Source organism: Panthera pardus, unplaced genomic scaffold, assembly GCF_024362965.1.
Source record: "Panthera pardus isolate Hobbes unplaced genomic scaffold, ASM2436296v1 HiC_scaffold_21, whole genome shotgun sequence".
Classification (NCBI taxonomy): Eukaryota; Metazoa; Chordata; class Mammalia; order Carnivora; family Felidae; genus Panthera; species Panthera pardus.
The window spans coordinates 3,462,360-3,485,968 of NW_026526777.1; the positions used below are offsets into that span (position 1 = coordinate 3,462,360).

The 23,609-nt window shown below is 48.0% G+C and overlaps 2 protein-coding genes across 2 annotated transcripts; one reads left to right on the forward strand and one right to left on the reverse strand.

The window, feature by feature from the left end:
• Window positions 1-6,591: 6,591 nt before the first annotated feature.
• LOC109257305 (T-cell surface glycoprotein CD1e, membrane-associated-like) lies at window positions 6,592-10,146 on the forward strand. The gene is made up of 6 exons (XM_019433341.2): window positions 6,592-6,789; window positions 7,056-7,352; window positions 7,994-8,272; window positions 8,490-8,768; window positions 9,183-9,276; window positions 9,401-10,146. Exons 1-6 carry the CDS (start codon window positions 6,654-6,656, stop codon window positions 9,573-9,575), a joined length of 1,260 nt encoding a protein of 419 aa, XP_019288886.2. The 5' UTR covers window positions 6,592-6,653; the 3' UTR covers window positions 9,576-10,146.
• A 10,641-nt stretch (window positions 10,147-20,787) lies between these two features.
• LOC109257185 (olfactory receptor 10T2-like) lies at window positions 20,788-21,820 on the reverse strand. Its single transcript, XM_019433148.2, is given in 3 exon segments — window positions 20,788-21,114; window positions 21,117-21,763; window positions 21,766-21,820. Coding segments are annotated over 3 exon segments (1,029 nt in total).
• Window positions 21,821-23,609: the final 1,789 nt, after the last annotated feature.

Consider the following 23,609-nt stretch of genomic DNA (forward strand, 5'->3'; position numbering starts at 1 on the left):
TGTTTTCTTTGCTCTCCTTTGTTCTTGGGCAGCTGGGAGTGCCCGAGGAATGTCATGTGTATCCCACCTGACGGGGAGGGTGTGCTAGCTCGTGCTTTGCCTTCAGCCTGCCTTATGGTCCCTCATCAGTTCCCATGCCTGTCTTCAGGGGGCTCCAGTTTGGGCTGAACAGTGGCAGGATCCAGGATTCAGATGTGAGGGGAAGGTCTGGTTGTTCTGTGAGCTGGACACCTTGGAATCACTGAAAGCCATAGCGATGTGGATAAAAACTGCAAAGTCTTATTTTGTACTTTAGACCCTAAAGCTGCACTTGCCAGAGTGAAATCGGATAACGTGGCGTCCTAGATAGCACAGAGCAGAACACGGCCATTGTGAAGGTAGTTCTATTAGAGACCACTGCTGTAAGATGTGCTTGGCATAACCTAAGACTTCTTAAGATGCATCAGTAGAATGCAACTGAAAGTGCGGAGAAAGACAGATTTCCATTTGAAGTGAGCACTTGGGGGGCCTCACGGTGTACTGTCCTTTGGAGCATGTGAGCCCAGTTCGTGTCAACGGCCTCCACTGTCTTGGCACATGACGGGGCTGAGGAGCTTGCGCCCAGGTTTTCAAAATGTGGGGGCTACACGGACACATTGGTGAGCTCACAGAAAATCACCACCATGCTTTTGGGAGACCTGAAGGCACAGCACCAAGAGGTAAGGGCAGGGATCTGAGCCATGTGGATGAATACGGCCAGGGTCCTTTTCGTGTCCTTTTAACTGCGGTTACCTGAGACAATGTCGGCTTCCTCAGTTCATGTGAATGGAATTGCTATCTAGGGGACTCTCTTTGAAAAAGAAGCAGACTCAGAGAGAAAATGTCCCTGGGCTTTAGAATTAGATTAGGGAGGAAAAGAGCTGTAAGCTATAAACCTCCTGGAAATTAGCCATCGGAAGGAGCTGGCTGTGTGGGCAGCTAGAAGATTAAGCGTTTGCTGATACCTTATAGGTAAAGAAGGCTCAGGAAAGGCTTAGCTAAGTGACCATCTAGGGCAGTCTGCACCCTGGTCCACCTTCCTCTTGTAGCTGGGACGGAAAGGCAGCCCCTCAGGATGGAAAGATGAGATTTTGTTACACAAAACTGTGGGTGGCGACAGACATCAGTAAGAATTGATGTTATTTTATACTTTCTGTCAACGTTTTCTTAAGTTTGCATTGTTGATTCCAAAATCACTGAAGTTGTAAATCAGACTTCTTTGCAGGAAAAACAGGAAGGTCATCAGATGTTGGCAGAGTTTCCAGAGTAGATTTAACATTTCCACAAATGTATTCCCAAATACTATTTTAAATCAGTTCTAGGTGATTCCCGCTGCTGCCCTCCAACCAATTTCTTACTTAGGAAGATTAATTTGTCTAGAGCCACATCTTATGGCTTCAAGGGAATGTTTCAGTTTGGGCAAGAAGGTTAACAAAAGGGATCTGGGAGTTTGAGGGACAGACAGAAGTGTAGGAGGGGAAATTTCTTCTTAAAAGGGACCTGGCCACAAACAGTAAGTGTTTTTAGTCAAAAACTGTGGTTACACACTAAGGAAATTTTGTCAAGCAAGGAGGAAATAATTATACCATTTTATGTAGCCCCCAAATAAAATTAATGTTAGATATTTTTCCTGCGGAACTTATCTCCTGCATGATTTCAGTTTAGAGGAAATCTCCTTGATCGTTTTGTTAACTGTTGTTGGATTGCTATCAGGAATTTACTTCTGCTATGCTCGGTCCATTGCTGTGACTTGTGGATTTGGTAACCCTCAAATTGCAGACTGGTTTGTGGTTATTTTCACCCATGTAATTGATGAGGTTCTGGAGTGGTGGTGGGGCCCCGAGCTGAGGGCCGACAAAGAATTCCTGAGATGTCCGTGGTGCAAAAAAGGTGATTTTATTAAAGTATGGGGACAGGACCCCTGGGCGGGAAGGGCTGCACTGGGGTTGTGAGGAGTGAGTAGTTACCTACTATGGAGTTGGGGGAAAGAAAGGCCAAAGGGTGGCCTCCAGAAGGACCTTCATCTGCTAAAGAGGACTCTTACGATGCCCGGGGCCTTGCTGTGGTCAAGCTAAGGTTGGTTTCCCTCTAGGGAGGCATTAACATTAAGACCAGAGGGGGTTCCTGGAGAAATGTTATACTCTGTATTTGCCTCAAGTATTTGTCAATGGGCTGCAGGTCCTAAAGAAATTTAATTTCGCCTGCCATTTCCTTCTTGCCTTTGTTCCCCACAACACTATGGAGGGGAGGGTGATGTTGGGGCTCCAGGGAACTGAGTCTATAAGTTCTTGGAGATTTGGCTATTGATACGATCGCCTTTTTCTTGTAATTTACTAAGATATTTGTGAACTGTTGGAGACTCCTGTCCCCCATGACTGTGACCTCTGTCAGCTAACCATTTTCCCCCCTTTCCTTTGTTCTTGGGCAGCTTGGAGAGCCTGAGGAATGTCACAAATCCCTCCTGGGGGTGGGGGGGGGGGGCGGCTAGCTTGTGCTTGGCCCTCAGCTTGCCTTATGCTCCCTCATCATAACTGTGAGTTCCAGTGGGATATTGCAATTGCTTTATCTCTAACTTATTTTTGCTTCATTTTACTTCGTAAGTGATCCTAAAATCCCTCAAATTAGTACAGTTACTCATAACACGGGTAGTTGGCATGTCTTTCTAATCTCTCAGAAGTAGATTTATTTGTATGAGTCTTTTTATTCACACTAAACTCTACCAGGACAAGGAGGTGATAACTTGCTTTCCTGCTCTTTTTTTGTTTTTAATTTTTTTTTTAATGTTTACTTTTGAGAGAAAGAGAGAGAGAGAGAGAGAGAGAGGGAGAGAGAGTGAGCAGGGGAGTGGCAGAGAGAGGGGGAGACACAGAATCTGAAGTGGGCTCCAGAGGGGGGGTGTAGAGAATGAGCAGGGGAGTGGCAGAGAGGGCGAGACACAGAATCTGAAGCGGGCTCCAGGCTCCGAGCTGTCAGCATAGAGCTCGATGCAGGGCTCGAACCCAGAAAGTGTGAGATCTTGACCTGAGCCAAAGTCGGCCGCTTGACCAATTGAGCCACCCAGGCGCCCCGAGACTTAAAAGATCTTCTAAGACACAGATAATAATACTCATTAAATTTAACTTCAAGATATAATTTGAAAGAGGGACAGATTTCTAGACATCTACACCTCTTTGGATGGCGGCACATGGTCAGCGGGTTTTGTGAGGTCCGAAACCGTCCCGTGCAACAAGGCACACGCTGTGAGCCACCCCAGCACCTGCGTCCCGAGCCTCAGTCTCCACATGCCCCAGACTCAACTGTGCACCTCCACACGGTCCGTCACACCTGCGTCGTCTGCCTTCGTGAATGGCACTATCTCCCTCTTCCCGATCACATCCCCGGTTTGGGTAATCCTGTCACCCCCAGGCTATCTCTATTGTCCCCACGCCTCTCCATACTCACTCTTCCTGCCTGTGTTCAGGTCACTGACATCCTCTGCCATCGTGGTGGCCTCAGGCCCTGATACACTCTCCTGTGACTCTCATTGGGGTTTAGGGAATTTTCCTAAATGTCATTCAACCACATCCCTGTCGCATTCGAAATCCTTCCCTTGCTGGAGAAACGAGACAGATCTTCAGTGAGGCACACGTCATAGGGGCTTACCAACCAACGACTGCTGGCTTGGCTCCTTTTGCCCTTTGGTGCCCAAGCTGTTAGTACCCACCTGTCTCATGGAACACATTTCTATACATCTGTGTTGACGCTAACTTTCTAGTATGTGCTACTGTGTGGTAAGGCAAATACGCTCTTCATTACTATTTAGCAGAAATATGTAGGCTCTTACACTTAAAAAAATTTTTCTTAATGTTTATTTTATTTTTGAGAGAGAGAGACACACACACACAGAGTGTGAGTGGGGGAGGGTCAGAGAGAGAGGGAGACACAGAATCTGAAGCAGGCTCCGGGCTCCGAGCTGTCAGCACAGAGCCTGACATGGGGCTTGAACTCACAAACTGTGAGATCATGACCTGAGCCGAAGTTGGCTGTTTAATCGATTGAGCCACCCAGGCGCCCGTAGGATCTTACATTTTTATTTTTTAAAATAAAATGTATTAAAATTTGTTTAATGTCTATTTATTTTGGTGGGGTGGTGGGGGGGGGGTGGGGGAGACAGAGGGGCAGAGAGTGAGAGAAATAGAATCCTAGTGCGGGACTCAAACTCACCAACCGTCAGATCACGACCTGAGCCGAAAGCAAGGGTGGGACACTTACCCGGCGAAGCCACCCAGACGCCCCTATGATAAAATTTAAAATAAACTTGTCAGATCCACCTGACTTTCCGTAGAACGAGGAGGCTGCTACTCAGATTACACCCCACCAATTTCCACTTTGCTGCGTTTGTGATGCAACAGATCTTCGGGGTTCTTGAAAGAACAAAGGAGCTGCTGATGGGGGGGTCTAGTTACCCTTGTCCCCGACGGGCTTGTGCGGTGCCCCTGCGCCTCCCCGGGCGGACACGTGGCTCCGCTAAGACAGCACGTCCTGGGTCACTGTCCTACGACCAAGTGCTTCTCCAGCAGGAAGGTTCAAGAAGGCTGGTGTTAGTAATTCTCTGTCAAGTACGATCAAGTCCTGTGTTTGTTACCACATTTTGCAGACACGTTCTTCCGGGTGTGTTGTGTTTCTTCCGTGTGTGTCTTGGGCTTGGCACGTTGAACCCTTTTCTCTTGCTTTCTTTTTCGAAGGACTTTCAAGTTTCTCTTCGGAAGCTGGGCCTTTCACCATTTTCCAGCATGGGAATGGGTTTATGTGTCTTCTCCTTACATACATTTTTTTCAACATTTTAAGTGTCTCGGGACTAGGAGCTAAGAGTTCGTGCTCCCTGCCACTCGACGCAATCTAGTTTCCCATAAATGTCATGATTTCCCCAACTTTTCTGACTCCATTTTGCATTGTGCTCCTGGCCAATAAGATATGATTTGAAATAAGCCTGTTTCTCTCTTTCTTTTCATCTCCCTGTCCCGGTTTTGGTGAGGTAATATGGAACTTGATCCTTTGATTATTACCAACTTTTTTTCTGAAATATTCCACGGAGGTGTTAAGTTTTGCAATTACGTTTTAAGCAATTATTTAAAGTTCAGTATATATTTTTAACACACTTTGACACTGGTATGTCTTGCATGATTTTTTGGGTTTTCCATTCAGGTTGATTTTGGTTTTACTCAGACAACTGGTTTTATGAAAGGAGTATGTGGCATATTTTTTGTGTTTTTGAGTGTTGAAATATGGGTTAGTTTTGGCCTTGTCAGAGAATGGTAATTTACCTGAGTAAAAAAAACTTTTGGGTGACCTTATTACCTCAGAGTTCTGAAGTATTTCCCCGTGGCCTTGCGTGTGACGTATCTGAAGCCAGGACGATTCTTCTATGAAAGTAGCGAGCATTTTGTCTGAAACTTTGCCAGATTTTTCTTCACCCTTAGAATTCAGAAATAATACCAGGATGAAAGGGGGGTGTGTGGGGGGGCCTTTTCCAATAACTGGCGACTATTCTCTGGTCCTCTCTACAAGAAAAGTAGAGCTTTTAGGTTGGGTTTGTTTTGTTTCCTCCAAAGGACTTCTATCTCCAACATCTTTGTGCCTGGCACATTTCTTGGCCCCAGCTGGGCTCTGACACAAAGTCAGTTGGCGAATATAGGAAAACCAAACAAAGGAACAGAATTCCAACTGCCTCCAGGCTGCCCCAGCAAGCATCAATGCAAGCAACAAAAATAGAGACCGCACACAGTAGTCAATTCTCCCAGTAACACGCCAGGCCCCTAGCGTTCCTTCCCTGCTCTCGTCAGACTCCTCCCAGGGATCACCAGTGCTCCCAGGCCATGAGCTGAGAGCCCTTCACACCCAGAGTGAGGCTTGCCACAGACCTGTAGACTAATCTGGAGTGTGGGAGGGCTCCAAGGCCCCTGTGTGTTCCCTCCAGACCCACTCACTCCCCAGTGCCAGGGCAAGCCCACCCTCAGACCCCCGCCAACAGCCACCGATGGTCTGATGGCGGAAGCCGAGCACGAGGGACTTCTCTTAGGTTATTGGGTCGCCTGCATTGGCACTGATGCCCCTCTTCATGGTGGTGGTACAGCTGCACCCGAGGTGCCCTGTGTCTTCTGACAGTGGCTTGAGAAGAGCGGAAGGTGGAGACAGAAAGGGAGAGCAAGCAGGGCAGCAAGAGAGGCGAGAGCAGACTGGAGAGGGGAAACCGGGGTTAATAGAAGATGGGGGTCGGGGGTCATGAAGAGGGAGAAGCTGCAGCCGCAGGACAAGGGGCTGAAGGCCACGGCCGCTCAGATCACCTGCCATGCCCTCTCTCCACGGGGGTGGGCGGGGAGGGGGGACACAGAGAGCCCAAGTGTGGACTGGGTTTCTGCAAGGCCAGAATGGTCTACGTTCTCCAGCGGGACCACAGGCTGCAGCCTGGAGTCCTGTGACGGTGGCTGTGCCCAGGGGTGGGGAACTCGGGGAGAAAAATCTGGAAGCCAGAGAGTGGCAGAGAGGGAGGGGAAATGAGAGCCCCGTGGGCCCACAGTGAGGAGGCGGGAGGGTTTCTCTGACAGGGAAGTGGGCAGAGGGTGAGGGTTGCCTGTGCGGGCGGCAGGGGAAGTCAGATGAAGGCGGGAGGGCCTGGAGGGCAGTGCCATCCGGGTCCCGCTGAGGCATCCTTCTCCTGCCGCGCCGCAATGCTGCTCCCGCTGCTCCTGACTTTCCAGGGACTTCTTCTCCACCATGCAGCAGGCACTGGGGGTAGGAAGGGCCCTGGGAAGACCCCAGGGGCCAGGGGCTGCAGGGTGACCTTCTGGGGGGCCTTGCGGGTGGGGCCTGTGCTCCCGCAAGATACCCTGGGCGTCCGCGCGCCAGGCTGGCTCCTGACACCTTCTCTTGCCCCACCTCGCTCTCTCCTTCTGGTTTTGGGGAGGGTTGGCTGGCCCGAGAGCGGCTGGGGTAAGGGAGTGCGTGCCATCCGTGCAACGATCTCCGTCCCTCCCCCCCATCCCCATCCCCATCCCCAGCATCCCAGGCCCCGCGTCCCCCTGGTCTGGCCGCAGAGGAGCCGCTGTCCTTCCACGTACTCCAGGCCTCCTCGTTTGCCAACCACAGCTGGGCACACTCGCAGGGCTCGGGCTGGCTGGGCGACGTGCAGACGCACGGCTGGGACACGGCCTTGGGCACCATCCGCTTCCTGTGGCCCTGGTCGCAGGGGAACTTCAGCACCCAGGAGCTGAACAACCTCCAGAGCCTGTTCCGGCTCTACTTCCACGGGTTCACCATTGAGGTTCAGGCCTTTGCACACGAGTTCCAGTTTGAATGTGAGTTCGGGGTTCCCAGCTGGGATTTGCCTCAAGGCTCCGGCCCCCTTGCAGAGGGGCTCTGACCTCCTCCGACCTTCCGGACTTGTTCCCTATCCCTGCCCCCTCCCCCCAGGGGTGGGGGGGGATCATGCTCTCCCTTCTGTGCCCCCCCACCGTATGCACCTGACGCCTTGCAAGGACACAGCCCGTCCCACCACCGCACACACCTTCGCGTTCTGGTTCCTTGGATGGTTGTCTCCTTGTGATCTTCTGCCCTACACCCCTCCCGTCCCCACCCCCCACCCCCCACCCCCCAACCTCAGAAGACTTTCCCAGCCAGAACTCTGCCCTCTTTTCTCTCTGGCCTGAGAGTCCACCAGGCCCGGGTGTATCTAACCCCTTCCAAGTGAGGCCTCCCAGCCCAGCCCCCAACTTCCAGCACCTTCCCATCAGGCACCTGCACGTTCGTCATTCCTCAAGACCTTCTCACCTTCGCGTTTTCTTCCCACAACTGCCCTCCCTTCCCCGACCCAACTCCGGTGTGCCGTGTGATTCCCCAGCAGATTCCCCTTCCCTTGAATCCCTTTACTTCTAGACGGCTTACGCTTCCTCCCTGGGACGCTTTCCACATAGACTCTGTCCTCCTTGTCCACCCCCAGACCCCTTCGAGCTCCAGGTGTTAGCTGGCTGTACATGGCACGCCGGGAAGCCCTCGGGAAGCTTCTTCAACGGGGCCTATCAAGGCTCAGACTTCCTGAGTTTCCAAGGAAACTCCTGGCAGCCATCTCCAGGAGCAGGGAGTCGGGCTCAGAAGGTCTGTGCCATGCTCAACCGCTACCGAGATGTTAAGGAGATCGTGCTGAGCCTTCTCAGCCACACCTGCCCCCGGTTTCTGGCAGGAATCCTTGAAGCAGGGAAATCCGAGCTGGGACGACAAGGTGAGCATCCCCAGGGCTTAGAGCTTCCTATGGGACTTTGCGCTCTTTACCGTCCCTTCGAAACGTATGACAAGAGGCTAGAGAGTGGGCTATGTGGGTTTCAGGTTGTTTCCCAGACGAGAGAAGGAAGTGATCAATCCACCTGCTACGACCACTGAGTCGCTCAGCTGGGTCCCAGGTGCCCCCTGAGATCCACGTCTCCTTATCTTCTCTCTAGTGAAGCCCGAGGCCTGGCTGTCCAGTGGCCCCAGTCCCGGTCCTGGCCGTCTGCTCCTTGTGTGCCATGTGTCCGGCTTCCACCCGAAGCCTGTGTGGGTCATGTGGATGCGGGGTGACCAGGAGCAACGGGGCACCCGGCGAGGCGACGTCCTGCCCCACGCTGACGACACGTGGTATCTTCGGGTGACCCTGGACGTGGCGGCCGGGCAGGCGGCCGGCCTGTCTTGCCGAGTGAGACACAGCAGCCTAGGAGGCCAGGACATAATCATCCACTGGGGTGAGAAGGAGCTGGGGCCTGGCTGGGAAGTGACAGTCGTCCCCGGGTCCTGGGGCCGCTGAGTGAGGTGCTTGGGAGACAGGTGGGGATGCCACGCACAAGAGAACAGAAGCAGGAGGATGGATCCAAACCGGGCAGAGAAAGGCTGCTGTTAAATTCCAAGCAAAATGGAAGTAGAGAATTTGAGGCGCTCAAGAGACAAAGAAGGACCTGGCGATTTGGGGGAAGAGATGTGGCAGGACGATGGGGGCACAGACATAGGAGGAGCTGAGTTGAGAGCTCCAGAAAATGCAGAGGGAAGTTTCAGGAAGGACCGCGCCCCCGCGGCCCCGTGGAATGAGTGGCATCCACGGTGGCCGCTGCATAGAGAACCCCGAGGCCTGCGACTGACGTCCTTGTTTTACCCCCAACGAGGTGGAGAATGGTCCCCGTTGACGCTGATGTGTCTCGCCGTGCTGGTCACCCTGCTCCTGCTGCTGGTCCTGTGCTCCCGGCTTAAAAAGCTCAGGTGAACCTCTTCTTCTCCTGCTGTCTCGTCCCCTTCTTGTCAACCCATTCTTCTTGCCCCCATCCTCCCCTCTTTCTCTCGGATTTCCCTTCATCGGGATCAATACCCTCTTCCTGTCCTACAGCTCAAATGGGAAAGCCGTGGCGCCCCGTGCACCCAGTCCTGACTCCGCTGCAGCGGCCAGCGCCCGGGGACCCGGAACTTCTGGACGCCAGCTCCACGTGCCCCGGGAATCCTGGATCAAGAACAGACTTTTCAAGAAACTGAAAGCAAGCCTAAACCCACTCTGGCGACGTTAGCTTTCCCTCCCACAGAAAACCCGTTTCTGCTGCTTCTTATGCATGCTTCATACCTATAAACAAAGCATAATTTTGATTAAAAAAAGGCTTATTGTGGCGGGCATCTTGACCCCTTCAGAAATCTTTATTTTATTTTATGTTTTGCTTTTTCCCGTCTGCCAGCAATATCTTTTTCTGCATTGGCCGTGTCTTCATTGCTTTGGATTCTTCAAACTCTAATTCAGAAGCTTCTTTCTCATGGAAGTTTCCCTAGATTGCCCAATTGAAAGATCTTCCAGGATTGGAAAGATGGACCCAAATACGTTCATCTCTTCCTGCTCTGAAAAGTGATTACTGAGGCTTTTGCTTTTCTGTTTTTTTTTTTTTTTTTTTTCCTCAGTTGCTTGAAAGCAGGATACAGGTGTTTGTACTGGTACCTGTGACCAAAATTCAGGGCCCGTTCCGTGGGTGTTGCAGTCTTGAAATCCTTAGTAAAACTTGGAGAGACTGTATTTTCATTTTGTACTGGCCCCACAAATTATGTAGTTGGTTTAGAGCAAGATGTTTGTCAGTAAATGTTGATTGAAATGAATCCATTGTCAAGTTGAATGATGCTTTCTTAATCTATTCCCCTTTGACATCACTGCATCGCCTGGCCATGTTCTTATTAAAACTCCTTCTGTCTCCCTGTGTCTCTCACCAAAGCTGAGGGAGGCAGGCGAGGGCTCCAGACTTCACAGTGATTGGGGTGTCTGTGCGTCTTCAGAGATTTTTCAAGAAAATAATAACACAGGAGATATCTCCCGTCAGAATGAGGGCGGGGCTGGCCTGCGGTTCCCATTTCTCGGAGACTGTGTTGTGACTACGTGTGTCTTCGTGTTGTATGTACCCAGGGAAGAAATTCCCACTTTGAGTGGTCGGTCAGTAAGAGGACATGGGGACCGAGGACGGGCAGAGCTAAGGTAGAGAAGGAAGAGAGTGATCAGACACTACGTGTTTAGTTTTCTTTATTAGTTTGGCTTATAATTATTGTCATTGTTATTTACAGTTTTCCCCTCACTTTTTAAAATACGGATTTTAAAATTATCTACTTACTTTGAGACCCCTGTGGCCGAGCCCGTTGGGATGCGGGAAGCTGTTCAGGCACTGAGTTCACGCAGATGTCCGGCCGACACCTTCCCGTAGGTAATTGAGCAGATTGTGCAGATTTCTTAGTGGACACGTGTCTCTCTTTATATGGGGGCATTTTCAAGTTAAGAGACAGGGTTCTGTGACCCTGTGCCCAGGCTGTACTCTTACCCATGAACAAGGTCTCAGGGTCAGGCCATCACCTTCTGCATCGCATGCTCAGACGGCTTATACACCAAGTGTCTGGGGAGGAAGGCAGAATTTTACAGGGCTGTTTGGAGCCCTCTGTGATGAACTTCAAGGTTCCCTCACATGGCAGAAGGCCATAGGCGGTAGCCTCTATTGAAACGAAGAGGCTCATGTAAGGACTTGTCAGTTTCTAGCTCAAGTGCACGGTGCAAATAAATATACAGTAAAACCTTGGATTGCTAGTGACTTGTTCCACAAGGTGAGCAAACATTTCTGATAAAGTTTAACTTGATAAAAGAGTGATGTCTTGCAATATGAATAGTACAGGACGCCACAATGTCACATGATTACAACTGAGCCATTGGTTCTTGAAATTCACTTCGATATACAAGTGCTTTGGATTGCAAGCATGTTTCTGGAACATATTATGCTCTCAAACCAAGGTCTTACTGTATTTCCGATGTTTCCTATCTGGGAGGACTACTCTCCACTACTTTAATTTTGTGGTCACAATAGTTCTTGAACTCCTACGATGCCTTGGGCTAACTTGCCTGGCTGCTCACCCAATCTTCACCCAACTGTGTGTTGTGCCTTCGTGACACATTTCTTCTTTCTGTCCTTCCCTTGAGCCGAGCTTTTTCTCAGCCCAAGGCCGTTATAGTTACTCTTTCCTCCACCCGGATCATTCTTCATTCACCGTGATCTCCTATGGATGATTTTGGGACAGCTGTTGGCTCTGAGCTCAAGCATTGCCTTCGTGGAGAGGACTTCTGCGGTCAGTGTGGTCAAGGTGGCCACTTTATCTCCATCACATTCTAGTTGAACGTTCTTTATTTGTTTTGAATACTGGAGTTGGCTGCAATTCTCTCATTTGCTTTTAGGTCTTAGTGTCCTTTCCATCTAAAATGTGAGCGCTGTGACATCATGTGTATTATCTGTCTTGATCACATGTGTGTCACAATGCCTAGATTGTAGCTAGACATATAGTGGGTGACTAAAATTATTTTTGTTGAGTGAACAAATGGTATAAACTTTGGCTTTCCAGGAAACATCTTAGAGAAGCCAGTTCCCTATTTCGGCCATAGGTTTTCAGGAACTGACATGTTTCCATTGTGCTGGTGTCGCTGAAGGATGCAGACTGATCATTGATATTGTGCAAATTGATATCGTGGTAAGATATATTACATATTGTGGCAATATGGTCACTGGAAGCTCTCTCTTTCTTTCAGGTTATTGTCTTTATAAGAGTGGCTAGACCCTAAAATGCCGATAGAAAGGAAGGAAGGAGGGAGGAGATATCAGTAAATCTGGTCAGAGTCCTTTATACTGTAGGCAAAGACCCCCGTTAACCACAAAGGTTTGCTCTGGGTTTCTCTGCTGCTGAATTGTAGTGAAGCTGAGGGAATCTCTTAGGGAAGGATGATTGTGGAACACAGCAATTTTCAGGAAACTCTGGGTTCCTGAACATGATACCCTAACATGTCCTCACTCTACTTGTCACAAGATACTGTAGTTGAGAAGTGAGTGTATATTTGGGTGAGGCATAAGATATACCCCCAAAGAAGACGGATCTGGGCCACCTATACACATGCATCCTCTTCCCCCAAATTGGCATAAGTGGGTTCAAAGAGAGCCCTGAGGGTGTATGACCACGTGGCCAGAAATGCCAGGAATTAGGGAAGTTTTAAGGATTGGTTCAGGAGGTTGTCAGAAAAGCCCTGTGTCATCCCTGTGGTGTAGACCTTTGGGCTGGGTAGTTTAATAGAATTTAAGCTACAGGGTGAGGATCTGGTTAGTATCCAAGACCAAAGTGTGCCACTAAATCACCCCAGACGAGAATTGTCACCTAGTACTGTTAACCATGTCATTCTGGCTGAAATCCTGGAACATAAGCTTATTTCTATAAAGGGCCAGGGTGGTGTTTTCAACAGTTCAGGATAACACTTTCCATCCCGTGAGCTATGAAACCAGGAAGGAAATCTGCTTTGCTGTTGGTACAAACCCAGAGCTTACTGTATTCTGTTATGCACACAAATGCAGTAGAAACACTAGGTGATCTTTTGAAAAAAGAAATGAAGGCACTACTCTGGGTTGTTACTGACTTCTCCAGAAGTGGTAACGATTGTTGGAGCTTCAGTAGGACGGGAGGGATCGGTACATGCTGGGCCAGGCCTGGCGGAGCTCAGGAGTCATATGCCCTTGGCCAACCATGACTGGAAGGATGCCCATCTTCCATCTTTCACCTAATGCATGGAGAAAGGTCAGCATGTGCACCACTTGATTAGGTGGAGTGAGGTAAAGTGGGACAGAGATCCAGTCTCCAAGAATATCCCCTGCGGGGGAAGAAAGATATTTGTGCACAACCTGCTTTGGAGCCTGCGTTCGGGGGGAGAGGCCATGTTGAAGGCTTCTTCGGGTTACCCACAGGAGGGGCCTATAGATTTTGGGGACTTGGACTTTGCCCCTAAGGAATTAAAATTAGTTTATGATCTTTTCTTTGTTGACTCCTCCCCCTCTCTCACTTTCTTCTGTAAATGGGCCCGTCGTTTGTTGGTTCTTAAGATCTAAACTTTCTTCTCTTTGCTTCATCATTGTTCCTGAACAGTGAGGCAGCAACTTACACATAGAACATACATGATAGTGGAGGGCTGGGAGGCAGACAGTAAGCAAATAAAATACTTCATGGGAGACAGCAACATCTAGTAGGATCCCAGACTGATTTGGGGAAGGAAATCAAAGAGGAAAATGGGCTACTTTGCAAAGATGGTGGACTGAATGGGCCGCTCTGAGAAGGTGGCTTTGGGGAGAAGACCTAAAACAGGAACAAGAACCATGCCACGCAGTGTCTGGGAGGAGCGCGTGCATTCCAAGCAAAGGAACGAGACGAAAGCAGGGTTGTACTGGCTGTGTTCTGGAAACTCCCACATGGCTGGCTACGGTGGAATAAATAGGGGAACATGGCAGGAGGTGAGGCCCGTGAGTTGGGGTCAGATCATAAAGGGGCCTCACAGGCCACTCCACCGGGACTGAAAGTCGTCGGAGAGTTCAGAATGAATGAAGAGCAGCTATTGGGTAAAGGGAGATGAACTGGTAAGCACAGGTGGTGTGTGGCCTCAACAGGGATGACTACAAAATGGCACCCACTTGCATGCCCACTCACAGCAGTGACCCTGGTCGGCTTGTCTGCATGGCACTAATTGAAAGTATGCCTCACCCATGCTCACAAACCGTTGTTCAGCATTGCTTACCAAGTGGCACCGAGCCAGTTGCCCTCTCCAGTTCACGCCCCCCCATTGGCTAACTGTCTGTGGCCCACGGGGTTGCTTGGAACAGCTTCGGGACTTCCACTGCTGCTGGTACCCAATGCCTCCAACCAGTTGTCCGGTGCCTGTACAGAGGGGTGTTCCACGTGGAGGCAAGGGCGATGACTCCCTCCCAGTTCTTTGTCTCAGCTGATAGTTCCAAATTGGCTAGTTGCATCATTGCAGTGAAGGAAATCGTATAGGTTACGGGGGATTCACATAAACTCAGCGTGAACTCAGTACGTTCGAAGACGTAGAAAGTATTCTTAATCTCTATCACAATAAAACTGTCGCCCATGTATTAGTAGTGACATCTTTGCTTACCACTGAGATGCCGTATGTGCCTCAGAACCCATTTTTACATTTAAGGGGAAAAAAAGGAAATTCCTATGGCAGAGGTAGTTACTTCCATTTCCTGTGTCAAGACAAAAGTAGGCTACCAATATTCTTTAAATGAAGGACAACGATTTTCAAAATGTGAAATGAAAGTGGGACTCCTGGGGGGCTCAGTTAGTTAAGCCTCCGACTCTTGGTTTCTGCTCAGGTCACGATACCGGGGGCTTGTGAGTTTGAGCCCCGCATTGGGCCCTGGGTTGACAATGCAGAGTCGGCTTGGGATTCTCCTCTCCCTCTCTCTCTCTGCCCCTCCCCTGCTAGGGCACGCTCTCTCTCTCTCTCAAAATAAATAAATAAATTTTAAAAATGTGTTTAGTTACAAAGCGAAATATGTTTGAATATTATAGTATATATTTAACCTTTTATTGATTTTAATGAGTGGTAGTGTTAGATACATGTATATCTACTAATTATAGTTTCATTTGTGCGCACGTCTATTTGCGTAAACAGGCAAGACTGAACAAAAGGCATAATAAGCCAGGTTATCACAGAAAAACTATACACTAAATCAAATATAGGAAAGATTGTTTACCAATAATAATCGCCACATAATAACCAGGTGGAAAAAGGGTCCTACGGTTAATCATTGTAGATGGTCACACACAATAACGAAGCACTAAGAAAGTTGGGAAGTGTGTTCCAACAAGATGATTGAGTCAAAATTTTAAAAAGGAGAAGTAACTCTTCAAACCCAGTTTTCATATCCCTGGAGACATATTTTAGATATCTCTGAAATATATTAATTATATTATTTTAAATATGTTTTATTAAATTATAATTTCTGTCATATTAAATACTAGGAACTTCTGTATAATAACTGTCATGAATGTTGTAATGTATAAACTTAACCAATGCTAACAGACTAAGTAAATACCCCACAATGATAGTGTAATAGCTCCTCGCAAGTTAAAGAATGATGATTTCATTAAAAAAACATTAAAATCGGTATGGCAGTTACAGACTTGAAACCCCCCTGGTAAAATAATTAGATTTTTATTCTCGGGTATACTCAGCTGAGTCTTCATTTCTTTAATCCTTGTTCTTATTCATATTTCTATTCTTAGTGATTTCCTTCCTCCAGTTTTATTACAGAAGAAAATATAAATAAAAAATCGAAGTGCTACCATTTTATTAAAGGAGAAACACACAAGCACAACTTTATGTAAACTCCTAGGCAATTTTCCTCTTGGATTTGCCTTCCTAGGGTTTCATTAATTTTACTAATTCCAAATATTTTCTGCTCCATAATTAGTTGTGTATTTAATGCTTAAATATAGAAAGACTGTGAGGGTTTAATGCTTGGGGAAAACAGTTTGATGCATTTCTGTTGTCACTAAGAGGGCTTCAAGCCATTCGGACTTGAAGCCGGTGTGCATTTTAGTGAGATTTTCCATCCACACACAAGAACCTCCCTGGACAATAAGAGTACACGTATCAACAGGTTGACATTCCAACTTAGGCAAGGAAGCAGGTGAGGATCAGATGTGAAGCCTTCCTTCCCGATGCCCTGTGGTCCCCTCTTGTCCCCTGTTGTCCCCTGCAGATCTCTGCTCTGAGAGTGGCCAGAGGGAGCCTCCAGATACCTGTTGGTAGGTACTGCAGGTGACTCCGAGGCGGATTCCCTTCCCTGACGAGGACGAGGACGGGAAGCGCGGGGAGGCTTTGACCTGACGAGAGACAGACTCTGAACTGTTTTTCAGAGGATCATCCTGACCGTTTTGTGGCAAACAGACGTGGGAACAGGGGCAAGGGTGGAAGTAGCAATGTGCGTGTTCAAAACACATTTAGGAATCACTCTGGGTTTTTTTGTCCCGAGAAGCTGGAATCCTAGTCGCAATTACGATGAACTAAGAGAGGTAGGAATAGGAAAGGAACAGAGTTGGAGTACAGACTGAGAATTTGGTTTGGGATGTTTAATTTGAAATGCCCGGGGGGCGCCTGGGTGGCTCAGTCGGTTGAGCGTCCGACTTGGGCTCAGGCCATGATCTCGAGGTCTGTGAGTTCGAGCCCCGTGTCTGGCTCAGGGCTGACAGCTCGGAGCCTGGAGCCTGCTTGGGATTCTGTGTCTCCCTCTCTCTCCGCCCCTCCCCCATTTGCTCTCTCCCCTTATTTAAAAAAAAAAATTATTTTTATTTTTTTTTTAAATTTGAAATGCTTGTGAAAATACTCTGCAGTGAGGTAGCCGTATGATCAGAGGGCTGGAAGCCAGTGCTGGGGCTGCGGGGCAGAAGCAGGTTCTCTGTGCTGTGGGCTGTGCTGGGGCAGGAGGGAGGGAGTGGCATTTTTTCCGGCTGGATTACGAGAGACGTGGTAGAGATTTCACCGAAACTGAGAGCTGGCTGACTCGTGGGGGGACTCCAAGCTGGAAAATTACAGGCCCCCAGATGGGCAATACTTCAGTTTTGAATGTTGTGGGATTCCAAGTATTTTGGAAATACCAGCAATGCCATTCAAAGCGGGGTGGAAGGAACCAGATGAGAGCAAGAAACATTGTTACTTTTCTCTGACAAAAGAAGCATAGAAACTGAAAGCAAATTCCTAGAAAATTTTACAACAATTCAATTGAGTAATTTTACCTGTGTTAATCTAACAGTTAAGACAGGAAAAGTTCTTGTGCGTCCTTTTGATTTTGAGTTTACGTCATTCATTTTCATTGTATTTTACAAAGTCGCCGGCACATAATAAATTTGGGGGGAAATTAGTCTTTTGCCTCAGAGAGATTGAAAAGCACAGTCGTAGAATTGTAAGGGAGCACTTGGCCATAAAATAGACTGGAAACAAAGGTCTTTGCGGGTCATGTTGCATTATTTGGATGTGATCTCATGAGAAATATACTTGAAAAAACTCTCAGAAACATTTAAAAATTCTGTTTTTACATTTATTCATTTTTGAGAGACAGACCACAAACAGGGGCGGGGGGCAGAGAGAGAGAGGGAGACACAAAATCCGAAGCAGGCTCCGGGCTATCAGCACAGAGCTGGACCCGGGCCCCAAACCCACAAACTGAGATCATGACCTGAGTCAAAGTCCAAAGCTCAACCAACTGAGCCACCCAGGTGCCCGTTTATCTCAAGCATGTGTTAAAATTCACTAATGCACTAACAAGTAAGTCAGCAAGTGGTTCAAACCCTAAGGAGTGTGAGTTTCAGGGATGTTGTGGCCCCGGAAGAGAGACCAGTTTGGGAACCAGAATATTTACAAAGTCCGGGTGGTTGCAATTTTGTTTCAAATGTTCATGAAAATACTGTGGCCAAGTGGGTTTTTGGTTTTGGTTTCTTACAAGAAAGTCTGCAGGGGGATGATCTGAGGTGCAGGTGTGCAGACACTAGGTCAGAAGAAGAAAAACAGAGAAGCCGCTTCAACTGGAAATGGGGTAACAGGCTGGCTAACAGGCAAGCAAACAACGGGGCCGCCCTGAGTCCTGAAAGAACGCAGCTTCTGATTTTCAACATCCCCCCGGGGGTTCCCCCTCGCAAGCTGCGGACAGATCATGCGGGTGACCCACTTCACCCATTTCTCACTTTGAGGCTGTTTTATTTTACTTTTTGACCCGGGCAGGAGTGTTTGGTCGGGATGAGCTACAAGGTTTCATTTGAGAAAGATAAGGGGGTCTGCGCCCTCGGGGATGGAGTCAAGGACGTGTTTTCAGGGGTTCCTGTGTGAGTTGAGGGCTCAGCTAGAGCAAGGAGAGAAGGTAAATCCTGGCCACACTCTCGAACCCAAACCAGAAGTGAAGCCGCACGCTTCTGGGTCCAAAGCCAGTTTGCTTTAGGACGAGGAAGAAACCCCGTCTGTGCGCCTTGGTTCCCTCGTCTCCGGACCTTGGCGGGGGTCATGCCAACGGTTACGGGGCAGGGTTGTGACTGTGAATTAAAGAGGGACAGGGCTAGGTCCCGGGGAGTCCACGTGTCGGGAGCCTCCACTAATGTGGGGGATGCGGAATAACATCCTTCCGAGAGCCACGTCTCCCGGGAAGCCCTCGGCAGTGGCGCGGGCACCAGCCCTGCCCAGTCCTGCCACATCAGCTCGGGAAGGGCACCGTGCAGGCAGGGGACCCGCAGCACAGCGAACCTGCCTGCGCTCCGCTTTGTCTGGAGACCATTCGGACCCTCTCTCTTTTTAGTTTCTACTTTTTTCTATTTAAGGTTTATTTATTTTAAGAAAGACAGAGAGAGGAGGGGAAGGACAGAGAGAGGAGAGAGAGAATCCCAAGTAGGCTCCGCACGGTCAGCGCAGAACCCAACGCGGGGCCCCGACCCACCAACCGTCAGACCATGACCTGAGCTGGAATCAAGAGTCAGATGCTCAATCGACTGAGCCGCACAGGCACCCCCTGACCCTCTTGTTAAATGTCCCCGGGTTACTGAAAAATCCAGCTTAAGTAACCTCAAGAAGGAAGTGGTGAACTTCTGGCTAACAAGGCATGTGTGAATTTGGGCTACAACTTGGGGAAACAAGGGCTGTAACTACAAACACACCTGGGCACTTCTAAGGTTGTATGGCCTTAAATAGCATTCAAGGACAATTGACCAACGATGCGCCCCTCCCCCCCTTTTTTGGCTTATCATGTCTCTGTATCATCCAGAAGCAAAAAAGGCTTTACATCATTGAAAACACAAAAGAGAAACTCTCTCACCCGACCCCAATAGGGTCAGACAGTTGGTTGATTAATTCAAAAAAGTCTGTCAGGGCAGAAAAGTGGGGAAAAAAAATGATGCTGATATAATTGAAATGCTTTATGTCAGCTCAAAATGCTTAAATATACACACTATTTATAAATATTTTCATTTAGGGTTAAGGCTGTTACTTTCAGTATTGGCCCCTTTAGAGCCTACGTAGCAGAAGTCCACCCGTAATTCATTAGAAAACTTGTCATGAATTTACAGATGAACAGGAACTTAGAGACTTGCAAAATAATCTGAGCAAATAACACTTGTAGATTTTCATGATTTCCTTTTCTTCTATGATGTTCTTGCTCATACTCAATTTTTCCAGAAGACTCCATCTAGGTGTATTAGAAATGAATAAACTTTATTGCGGTCATACTTCACCAGGTTCTACTGCAAATTACATTCCACAAGCAGAATACTTGGAGTAATAAATAGAACCATCACAGACGGTTTTAGGACGGACAGACAGACAATTTCACTTGTAAGGGCTGAAACATACACACACCCCGGAAAGTAACGTAACAGACATAAGCGTTTATTATACTAAGGGAATGAGCCAGGGGACTTTCCACAGGGAAGAGAGTATGTTTGTTACATAAAAACATAAAATCATGTTCCCTGTTTTAATTGTATGATGTAATTTGCACAGTCATACGATTAATGATAAGTGTTTTTCCTTTGGGTGATGAAACACAATTTGAACAAATCAAGAGATTAAAAAATTTTTTTAATGTTTATTTATTTTTGAGAGAGAGAGAGAGAGAGAGAGCATGAGTAGGGCAGGGGCAGAGAGAGAGAGGGAGGCACAGAATCCGAAGCAGGCTCCAGGGTCAGAGCTGAGAGCACAGAGCTCGACGCGGGGCTTGAACTCATGAATGGCAAGACCATGACCTGAGCCAAAGTCGAATGCTCAACTGACTGAGCCACCCAGGTGCCCCTGGGAGATTTTTATTCTAGTATGAGTTGGGTCACTGGGCAGAAAAAAAAGGTTTAATTAACAGTAATCAGCTCTCCCAATCAGAAGACAAACTCTGTGTTCACTAGATAATTCACATATACATAGGGAAAAACAAACAAACAAACAAACAGTGGTTCAGATGAAAAAAAAAAATCCAAGGCTCATCAGTTTGAAGAGTTTTAAATACCATCGCAAATTACATGGCTTGAAATAATAGATTTAAAATAATAAAATAAAATAATAGCTTTAAAATCAGTTCTATTTAGTATTTGTAGGTCCAATTATTACAAATAAAGTGTTAGGTTCATGTAAGTTTCACGTTATGACCATTGCAGGGTCGGCCAGCTGCAAGATCTGGGCCATTTCCAACTGCGGCCATCTTTCAATTTGAGTATTATCTGCCCTTAGAAAAAATTATGCTTTTTTCTTTTGGGCAAGTGTGAATTTTTTTTTTTAATTATTATTTTTTTAACCAGGTGTTGGACAATGTAGCCTGTAGATTCACTCATGTTTTATTTTTTGTTTTTTTTCTGGAATGGGAGCAAAGAAACAGGGAATAGTGGTCCCGGTCCTTGGAAACACTGTCCACGTCAGGACTGGATTGGTAAAAAGACAGAGAAAGCGTCCCGCCTTTGATTTCTCCTGTAACTTCCCTCGTTAATTTTAGGGTTTTTTGTTAGATCACTTTGGTGGCTCCAGGGCTTTCCCAAAAATCTTCTCAGGGCAGACTTCACCTCCTGATTCCTCAGACTGTAGACCAGAGGATTGAGCAGGGGAGTGACCACAGCGTAGGTCACTGCCACCAACTGATCCTTGTCTGAGGCAGACTTGGATCTGGGCCTCAGGTAAGTGATGGAGGCACAGCCGTAGTGCACGAAGACTGCCGCGAGGTGGGAGATGCGTGTGGCAAAGGCCTTCCCTTCCCTTCAGCCGAGGGGATCTTCAGGATGGTGTTAACGATGAAGCCACAGGAGATCAGAATCAGCAGGAAAGGCGCCATGATCACCAGAATGATTCGGCTGAATGGAGCCGGTTCTTTCACCTGGGTGTCTGCACAGGCCAACTTAATGACGGACGCCATGTCACAGAAATAGCGGTTGACTCTGTTGGGACCACAGAAAGTCATGTCACAGATGAGTTTGGTGGCCAGCAAAGCAATGAAGAAGCCTGTGACTCCGGACAGGGAAACCAGCCCCAACCCTACCCTCTTGTTCATGATGAGCGTGTGGCTCATAGGGTGGCAAATCGCCACCTAACGATCGTACCCCATCGCAGCGATGAGAAAGCAATTGGTGCAGGCAAAGCCAAGGAAGAAGAAGAGCTGCGTGGCACAGGCCACAGAGGAGATGCCCTTGGTGGCTGAGAGCAGGTGGGCCAGCAGCTGAGGGATGATGCCAAGAGTGTCGCAGGATTTGGAGAAGGAAAGGATGAACAGGAACCCATACGTGGGAGGGTGTAGGGTCCTGCTGCAGCGAATGACAGCCATGGTGGTGGCATCGGCCAACAGGATGGTCACGTACAGGAGAAGAAAGAGGACAGACAGCAGCAGTTGGAGTGCCCCCAGCTAGAAAAGCCCACCAGGGTGAACTGGGTAACCACGGTGGTCCTGTTGAAGCCTTGCATCTGGATGACTTCCTTCTGTGAATGAGTTTGGGAGAGACAAAATGATAACCATCTGTGTAATAAGAACATTCTCCCAGTGCCTTCACTTTCAGTATCATATTTCCCGGCTCAGGATATTGATAGATCTCTCTCTCTCTCTCTCTCTCTCTCTCTCGCAACAAAGATATTCCTTTTGACAATTTTTAGAAGAAATTTTTAATCTCCAGTAATGGGAGAATGATTATATTAGAGAAATACACAACGGTTAAAAGAACCAACCACAGAAGCAAGTTTGATATTTCCAAAGGCTATATGAGGTTACGAGAACATTCTCCTACTGTAAGAGAAAAAGCAAGATATGAAGCCATATTTATAATAAGATTAGAGGTGATTTGGGTTTGCTTTCTATTTTTATGTTTTCCAAATATTTAACGAGAAACATATTTTAACTTGATGATTCTAAATATACTTCACTTTTATGTAGCCCAGAATATTTCCACCTCTTTTTGGCTACTGTCCAAACAGAAATAAGAATAATTTGCTACTTCTGAATGTGGTGCTATTATTTTTCCTAAATAAAAAAATGGCTTTTAGGGGCGCCTGGGTGGCTCAGTCGGTTAAGCGTCCGACTTCGGCTCGGGTCATGATCTTGTGGTCTGTGAGTTCAAGCCCTGCGTCGGGCTCTGTGCTGACAGCTCGGAGCCTGGAGCCTGCTTGGGATTCTGTGTCTCCCTCTCTCTCTGCCCCTCCCCCACTCATGCTATGTCTCTCTCTCTCTCTCTGTCAAAAATAAATAAACATTAAAAAAATGGCTTTTGACATATCTACATATCTAAATTATGCATGTAATTTATAACATCTGCCAGTGCACATGATTATTGGTAGCCGTCGTAATGGATGGCCTGTCCTCTGACAACAGGCAGTCGTCGTAGATGGCCTGCTAGGAAGGGGGCAAGCAAGAAAGCATGTCGGTGACCAAATACATTCAGCAGATGGGTGCAATGATAAAGGCGAACATTATTATTATTTTTTTAAGTTCAAGAGCAATTCCTGGTGGAGAAGAGTCTGAAAATCCAACTCATCATTCGATCTCCATCAGAAGGCACCTTGGGGAGTTGGGAATGGGGGTGGGGAGGTGAGGGGAAGGCAGATTTCTCTTGCTGTGATGAGGAAATGCATTTCCCCTGTTCCCGTTGAACGCGGCTGTTTACGGCACTTTCGTTATCAGAGGCAGAGCAGTGACCTCACAGGCCCTGGTTTCCTTCAGGCGACGGACCATCTCTCCAGTGCTCTCTCCACATCACACCCTTGGAGATCTTTCTACCGGCGCATGGTTGAGTTAAGACAGCCCCTATTTCACACTGCAGTAACATCCAGAGCCCCAATCATCCCACTTTCAGAACCAGTTCAGAAATTCAGGAGAAACCAGGTTTACGCGTACCCCTCGGCATCTCTCAGCTTGTTGGCCTCTCCAACGGCTGTGCGTGGAAGGAGTGGCTTCACCTGATGCACTTGTACAAGTTCATTCTTTATCATCTCTGCCGAGGCTCCTTCGCTTAGGTGGTTCCACCCACCTGCCGTCAGGACCCTTCCCCTTCGTGTGGCACTTTGCAGAAAACAAGAGGGTTTCACGAAAGCCTCACCACCCGGGAGACAGCACGAGTGTCTTTGTGTCCTTGTTACAGGCCACGTGAGTGCACGAAGTGCTTTCTCCCGAGCAGAGTAACCTGGAAGGATCCTCATCTTTGCACTTACGGTGTTAAATTGAACTCATCTCCTATGTTTGGCTCCCTCTATAGATTATTAGCTT

What these genes read in the sequence shown, in the direction of transcription:
- LOC109257305 (XM_019433341.2), top strand. Translation starts at nt 6,654, where the DNA reads ATGAAGGCGGGAGGGCCTGGAGGGCAGTGCCATCCGGGTCCCGCTGAG. An exon ending in ACACGAGTTCCAGTTTGAAT is followed by an intron (nt 7,353 to 7,993) that starts GTGAGTTCGGGG and finishes GTCCACCCCCAG; the next exon opens with ACCCCTTCGAGCTCCAGGTG. An exon ending in GGACATAATCATCCACTGGG is followed by an intron (nt 8,769 to 9,182) that starts GTGAGAAGGAGC and finishes ACCCCCAACGAG; the next exon opens with GTGGAGAATGGTCCCCGTTG.